This window comes from Pygoscelis adeliae, unplaced genomic scaffold (assembly GCF_000699105.1).
Source record: "Pygoscelis adeliae isolate BGI_AS28 unplaced genomic scaffold, ASM69910v1 Scaffold342, whole genome shotgun sequence".
In the NCBI taxonomy this organism is placed as follows: Eukaryota; Metazoa; Chordata; class Aves; order Sphenisciformes; family Spheniscidae; genus Pygoscelis; species Pygoscelis adeliae.
In genome coordinates this window covers 2,836,479-2,844,338 of record NW_008824437.1, presented here as the reverse complement: position 1 = coordinate 2,844,338, position 7,860 = coordinate 2,836,479, and the positions used below count along the sequence as shown (strand labels likewise).

Genomic DNA, 7,860 nt, shown 5'->3' with positions numbered 1-7,860 from the left:
CAAAACAGGAAACAGGATTCTGTCTCACTTTAAATTCATTTAAATAATAAGAGACCTGGGTTTAAAAAAGACATTCAGGAAAGTGTTTTCACTGTATCTTTATTCATTACTTATTGACAACTTGAGTTCTAGAATCAATCTAGGGTTTCTACTTCTGTTTCTTTTCTCAACATCTGGAGAACCATTTCATGCATCTTCTTGTGATATGCAGTATCTAAATTCAGTAATTCTCTTCCATTTGCATGTTTTTTTCAAGCTGTGCTGTCACTTCATCACTGGCTTTTCACAAGTCACTGCTCAGTGCAGAGACATGTTCTGCTAGACTATTCAGGCTTTCATGTGTCTATAGGAGAGTGAAAAAGTAAAAGGACTCATTTCAGAATTTCTTTATTGCATGACAAGATTGCCTTTATATTGCAAATCTGAAGAAATAACAGTTAAAGCCTTTCACCCCAATTGGTTATTCTTGTATTATCAAGTTGGAGACTGGTACAGGCCTTTCAACTTCAGTGTTCTGAATAGTATTTAAAATCTGACAGAAGCCAAATTTAATTTAAGGTAACATTAAGAAGAGATATTGGATAGTACCTAAAAAACTTACAACCCAAATCAAAGGGTGTAGTAAAGATGAAAATGGACAGTACTCTGAGCATATATTTTGATAAATCAGTAGTTGAGTAACAGTATTTAAAGCAGTAGAGTTCTAGGGCTGGTATCTGGTTCTTGATAGCAAATAGGATGAAAGCAACAGGGTTTACAGGTACAACAGAATACAGGGCAAGGTATGGTAACTGTCTTTAGTAGGTGTATTGCCAGACGCCTTGTGCTGCTATGCATCATGAGCTGTGCTAGTACTCTGCTTTGTTCTGGACTGTGAAGGGATGAAATACAAGGGCACAAGGTACAAAGCAAATAGCTTTCTCATAAGGTTTCCAGAGTGCGGTACTGCAGGGTTGTGTCTGTACTGAAAACATAAGTTAGATCAGCTTGTCCAAGCCATGAACCATTTGGTGTGATAGATCTTGTGTGAGAAGATGGAGATTTAAAGGACAGATTTTATTTTTAAATAAAGGAAATGGCCACCTTGCTGTCTTAGCTCCCTTGTTCCGTATCTGCTTTACTTTCATCCTTCCAGCAGCTCTCAAATCTCCATTGCAGTCAAGGAGAAAAATTCTGTTTTGGCCAGTGTCATGGTTTAACCTCAGTTGATAACTGAGCACCACGCAGCTGCTCACTCACTCCCCCCCAGTGGGATGGGGGAGAGAATCGGAAGGGTAGAAGTGAGAACTCGTGGGTTGAGATAAGAACAGTTTAATAGGTAAAGCAAAAGCCACGCATGCAAGCAAAGCAAAATAAAGGAATTAATTCACCACTTCCCATTGGCAGGCAGGTGTTCAGCCATCTCCAGGAAAGCAGGGCTCCCTCATGCGTAATGGTTACTTGGGAAGACAAATGCCATCACTCCGAATGTTCCCCCCTTCCTCCTTCTTCCCCCAGCTTTATATACTGAGCATGACGTCACATGGTATGGAATATCCCGTTGGCCAGTTTGGGTCAGCTGTCCTAGCTGTGCCCCCTCCCAGCTTCTTGTGCCCCTCCAGCCTTCTCAGTCGGTAGAGCATGGGAAGCTGGAAAGTCCTTGACTAGTGTAAGCACTGCTTAGCAACAACTAAAACATTGGTGTTCTCAACATTGTTCCCATCCTAAATCCAAAACACAGCACTGTACCAGCTACTGTGAAGGAAATTAACTCTATCCCTGCCAAAACCAGGACAGCCAGCCACACAGCATCCACATGGACCAGGCGAGCCTAGCCAATGTATGTACTGTCAACTAATGGAAGGCAGAGTTTTGTGGGAGCTAAAGATACTGTCAGTAAAGGATACTGGAATGGGAGCAAGCTGTGGCTTTTGTGTTGGTCATCATGGGGAATAAAAAAGCCTGAAATGCTTCATGTGTGCCCAGGGTTGGGAGATGTAGGCTACAGTGGATGATCTTTCTCATTTGTGTGCTGTTAAGAGCTGTGGAGAATAGTGTGTTGCCAAGTCATGTTACAGAATTGGAAAAATATTTTAATCAGTGAACTTTGCAAGTGAAACAAGAAGAAAGGATAAAGTAAAAGCTCACTAATGGGAATGACTTTAGAACAACCTGCACTGAAATATCTTGTATGTTTTGTTAAAATTGCTGATTGGAATCCTTTTTCACCAGGCACTGCACATGAAATGGTGACATTTCTATTGCTTGCTGCTATTACCAGGCAAGCTGATTGATAACCACAAAAATGAATTCTCTAAATTCTCAATTCTCTGCACATCTAACTGCACAGTGATTTTTTCCCTTTGAAAAAAGGGATGGGGATGCTTGATAGCACGTATATACTAAAAAACCAAAGTATATGGGAACTCCACTGATGAAAACATTTAGCTTCCAGTGCTAGATGATGGTTCATATGTCTTGAATAACTGTGCTTAAGTATTTAAGTGAGAAACAGTTCCTATTAAAACTAAATGTTTGAGCTGTAATGTTTATATTTCCTATTTCTAAGATCTGTTACTTGTATTGACAAGATAATGGTTTTGCTGACAAAGTCTAATCCTGCTGACTCTGGCCTCTTAATATTCTTGCTGTGGATGCTCTTAACAGTTAACTAGACTCTTGATTTTTTTTTAAACATCCCCATAGTCAAACAGTCTGACAATGTTATTTATGAGAAGCAGAAATGGATTGTCACTTATAAACTTCAGCCCATGATTAAGGGGTGTGCGTGGGGGGAGATTTCAACTATCACTGAAACCATATAATTTTAGTGATCTAAAGGATGAAGTGCTTACCTGGTGCTTGCTAAATACAACAAGCAGCAGGGGAGAATTCTTAGGGCTTTTTAGATAGAACTGCTAAGAATTTGATATAATGTTATCTGGTAATACAATGAGATTATTTTTAATGGTGGCTTAGTCTTTTGGAATGCAGCAAACACGTGTGGGGGGCAGGGAGCCTATCTGAGACTAACATGTCCTTTAGGTCTGTGAACATTTTGCATGTGATTGCAGGTATTTGAGAGAACTGAGCTCTGTTCCACTACATTGAAATCATAACTTTTCAGTCATGTTGAAGAGGGTTGGGTGAAGCAGAATAAAAGAAATAAACTCTGTTCTGAAATGGCTAGTGAACTTTCTCTAATGTCCTCCTCCCTTGTCTCATATGCTGAACTGTTAGTGTCATGTCTAAGTAGCACAGTTTTGTGAAGGATGCATATATGGGGTAGAAATCTCAGTGAGAACAGAAAATAAGTACCTGAGCTGTGCAATAATACTAAGAAGAGATTGAAATAATATTGGTAAAAGAATCTTGCTCTTGTGGAATATTAGATCCAACCTGTTTCTAAAGACTTTTGAGAAAAGAGGCTTCAAGTTCACTTATGTTTCTGTCTTCTATGTGAAACGGGTGTGCTTGGGGAAAACCCCTGGGAACACTCTCCTTTCTGCTACAATTTCTGTATGTCAGCGGAAGCTGATGGGTCCTATTTTGTGTTACTAGTCACTTAGTGTTGATAAGCAAACTGATACTATTCTGATATTTTAGCAACATGATTGGTTTGAAGTGTATCAGAAAAGTGTGTAATCTTATACTTTTAGTTCTTGACATCTGAACATGAGTAAACAGTATGTGCAAATGCCTCTGAAGCAACTTCAACACATGCGTTATAATATGTTTAAAATAAGAAGGTGGAAAAAACCAACTTCTTTCTTATCTCCTAGGAGGAAGAGTTGAGAAAAAGTGGAGAGGCAAAGTACTTCCACCTAAATGATGACCTGCATGTTTTAATTGAAGTATTTGCTCCACCAGCAGAAGCATATGCCAGAATGGGACATGCATTGGAAGAAATCAAGAAGTTCCTCATCCCTGTTAGTATTTTAATTTTTTTGTAAGAATTCTGGTAGTCTTCAGTGAGAAATTGTCTCTAAAACTAACTTGCTGTATGATATTGCTTAAGTCATGTTGCTTAATTTCCTTCACCTGTGAAAAGTGATGTTTACAAACCCTTTTCATTCTGATATAAGCAGTTATTGGGTGAATACTGTCCACATACGCTCTCACCTCATGATATGAGCTATAGTAAAAAAGCAACTTATTCTCGCTTAACTGGTCATGTGCGAAGTATTTAAGTTTACAAATAATAGTAAAAATCTGAAATATGGAGAAAACTTTGCTTAAGGTAGGGCTTTTCTGTGTTCTTGGGTACACCTGAAGCATCAGCATAGGGCTCTGTTTCACTAAGAATAAATAAATTTGAAGTTGTAGTATTGCTCCCACCCATAATCCTGGTTTAATATTCAGTGCTGAGAATCAATACAATTTTATCTTGTAGCTTTATTTTTCTCTCAAAGCTAGTGATACATGGGTTATACTTGTCTTCTGGTGTATTCTTCAACTTGCGATGTATGGATGTATAAAGTGAGATGTGATTTCCAGTGTAAGTTTGCACTCCAGGTTTGGGATATGTATAGACACTGATGTTGCAGGGTTTCCAATGTCTTTTTACAGAAGATTCCTTTATTTGCTTCTCATGTAAGGACCAACCTCGATTGTTCTGCAGTATTAAACTGCTTGGAACAGCCCAAGCTCTCTTAAGAAGCTGGGGTATTTGAGGTGGTCTTACTGTGTGTGAATTTCCTAACTGTGTTAGCTCTTCAATGAACGTTCTTCTATTTTTATTGGTTATCAAATGACTGAATATAGAAAGCAAAGCATCCTCAAGGTGCATTGATTTCTGTTTTATTTTTACTGCTGAAAATGTTATCCAAGTGTTATTCTTGATTAGTGTCAGATCTTGGAAATGTGGGAGACCTAGCTAAAGAAACTTCACTAAGGTGTGTATCTGAGTGACAGCAGCACATAAATGTTGGAGAGTATAGTCAGTATAGCTGTGTTCAGGACCAGTTGGGGATGCCTGTTGTATGGCCACTACAGCCTGTTGGGAGTAGAACTGCTGGCTGTACTCTAGGGTGAAGCAGCTGGTGCTGATGACCTGACAATACTACTGTATGCATTTTGGGGATTTTAGTTTGTGCTAACTTTAGTCTAGTTCTGTGAAACTATGTCCCCAAGTGACTGGAGTAGATTGTGTGCTCCTTGAGTGTTTCTTCTGGCTTGTTTTTGTCTGAATGAAAACCGGTTCATATGCCCCAATACTACTCCATGACATGAACCAAAGCATCGTAAGTAACAATCATCAGGAGGCATTCTGATCTGAAATAACACACTAGTGCGGATGCACCTTAAGACAGTTAATGCCCCCAGAATGTCCTGGGCATTATGTTCTATTATAAAGAAGCAGGCATCACATAACTGTCTGCAGTTTCCAAATAGCTTTTGTCTTGATGTATATGAAGAGGTAAATAAACATACTACTGTTGAAACATCCTAACTGATTAGGGGATACTCAACAGAATATCTGTAGGAATGCTGGGCATAATGTCAAAGGCTACTGTATTTACATGACTCATGATTTGATTGTGTGAAGAGATAAGGGAGAACTAAGTTCTTGGCTATTCTAGTGAGCAAACAGCTGTTTTCTTTTCACATGAAGATATGCTCAATTTGATAAGTGTTTTTTGCATGCCCTGGAAGTAAGGATATGATTCCCGTGACCCCTTCATCAGAGATCCTTTTTTTCTTCATTGAGCTTGATTCACTTGATTCATTAAGCTTGATAAGTAAGCTTATCAAAACCTAGTCATTACTGCTGTTCAGCCAGTAGAATTACAGGCTGATAATGAGCAATTCCATTCCTTGGTTATACTCTCTTCCATCTCAGTTTTTTGTTTGTTGCATCTTTATTGTACTGAGCTGAACTGATGCTACATAATCTTTTTTGAACTATGAGATCAAGCCAGCATTGTCTTAATTTCCCTTTGGCTTTTCAAATGTAATCTTACCAGAATGGTTCTAGATGTCTTAATCTCTTCTTCCCCTCTGCCCTGCTTGCAGCAGCCATCGCAGGAAGCAATAAGGAGCAGCTTTGTTGTCTCCAAAACTACTGCTTGGTTAACTGCTGCCAAATTCAACTTGATCTTTATTTTCTATAAGGTCTGTTGTGGCTTTCTTAGCAAATTATCAGTTTTATTTCAAGTAAGAAGTCCTGCTATTGGTATATATGATTATGATCTTAATTTGCATTTTTCTTACAATGTAAGCTAACTATACCTTCCAACAACTTCAGATGCTGATCCTAATTTATGAATATGGTCACTGTTCAGTTTTCACATCAGGCCTGAGTATAAAATCACAATTGGTGCTAGAATGTTGGATCCAAAATATCCTTGTAGTAGCTGACTACAGCAAAAATGCCTTAGCCTCTCTTCTCAGATCTTTTCAGATCCATGAACAAGCACCTTTGCATTGAAGTTCAGCCTCAAGCAGCTGCAGTGGTGTGCTTTCCTTTCAGCTATTGGTATAACTCAAACCAAGACATGAACTTCTGACTCAAGGTTTTTTGGCTGTGCTTATATTGCCTTGACTCTCACCTGTCTTCTGCAGGTAGAATTGTGGCTTCTGACTTCAAGTATATTCTTTTGTCCTCCTTTAAATTAGCCAGTCCCTTTGCTCTGGCCAGACCCTCTGGTCAGTAGTCTGTTCGACTGCTAGATTAGTGGGTGTTGTGCTTGATATTTATCCCAGAATTACTTCTGTCAGTTAGACAAAGCCAGGTACTTCTACCCATACCTTCTACTGGGGTCCTGTATTATACCATGATTACTTCAGTTTTGGACAATAGGACTTTTCTTAGTCTGTTCTGCTTAATTTTTGAGTAGAGGCAGTATTCTTTTGACAGCTATAGCATTAATTACACTTTGCTGTTTGTTACCTGAGTTACTTGTTTTCTTTGTCTTTAAATCAAAGTATAGAAATATCTTTGAGAGAACAATCTGTAGCGGTCAATTTACAACATGAGCAGGATTTACATGGTTTTTCCTGCAGTCTGCCTTGTCTCCTGCATGTTCAGTTTGTAAGGTGTGGTGATGAAATAGTATTTAATGGCATTTGGAAGAGCTGGTGGGCTTTGAAAACTCACACACTTTTCTTTAAGCAAGCTGGCAAGTAACTGTAAGGGGCGAGTGTGTGTATAAAGGTGGTTGGAAACCTGGTAACTATTGCTCACTGCCAGGATAAAGATCTGCATAGGGTTTTGCAGGGATCTGTCCTAACATTAAATAAAAAATGTTTTTACTAATAGTTTGATAAATTGGAATAAGGTCTTAAGTTAGATGATCCCAAGAGAGCTGCTGCTGGTTGTTGATCAGGGCTGGGTGAAAATCACAGATAACATCTAAAAGAATGTTGCTTAGTTGGGTCATGTGAGTAATTCCATGTAGGGAGTAAATCTCTTGCATGTATCTTGATGGGAGGATGTTTTCTTCTGTAGGAATGACTACATGTTCAGAGAAGACTGTAGTCAGTCAGGATGGGCAGTACTCACAAAATGAGAGTACATCTGTTTGCTTGAAACTAGTCAGCAGCATTTGACTGAAATTCAAGTGTTGCCTCTGCCTGAACTGTACAGGGAGGAGTGCAGTCTGAAGGGTTTCTGTGTCCATCTTGTGTTCCAGGTGAGGAAGAGATTGTCTCCTCAATTTGACTTGAAGTATGCTGTTTTCCAGCAGTGGGTATTCATAAATTGACCATCTGTTACTTTTAATTGAAGAATCCATTTCAGTCTAATGGATTAACACTGCTGCTTATCATGGCTTCCTTACTGCTGCTTCATTCTGTATCCTCCTGCCTCTGGCATATGTGATAAGGACCATATTTTCTGTTCTGTGCCTTTGTGCAGGGGAGTCCTTGTCTATGACTAAG

The 7,860-nt window shown here is 39.1% G+C and overlaps 1 protein-coding gene across 1 annotated transcript in view; it reads left to right on the top strand.

Moving 5' to 3' along the window:
• The window catches only part of KHDRBS3 (KH domain containing, RNA binding, signal transduction associated 3), a 71,022-nt gene that overhangs the window by 16,132 nt on the left and 47,030 nt on the right, over positions 1 to 7,860 (top strand). Inside the window, exon 3 of the mRNA XM_009320932.1 lies at positions 3,762 to 3,908. Within this exon, the coding sequence (XP_009319207.1) occupies positions 3,762 to 3,908 (147 nt within the window). The remainder of the gene's footprint in view (positions 1 to 3,761; positions 3,909 to 7,860) is intronic.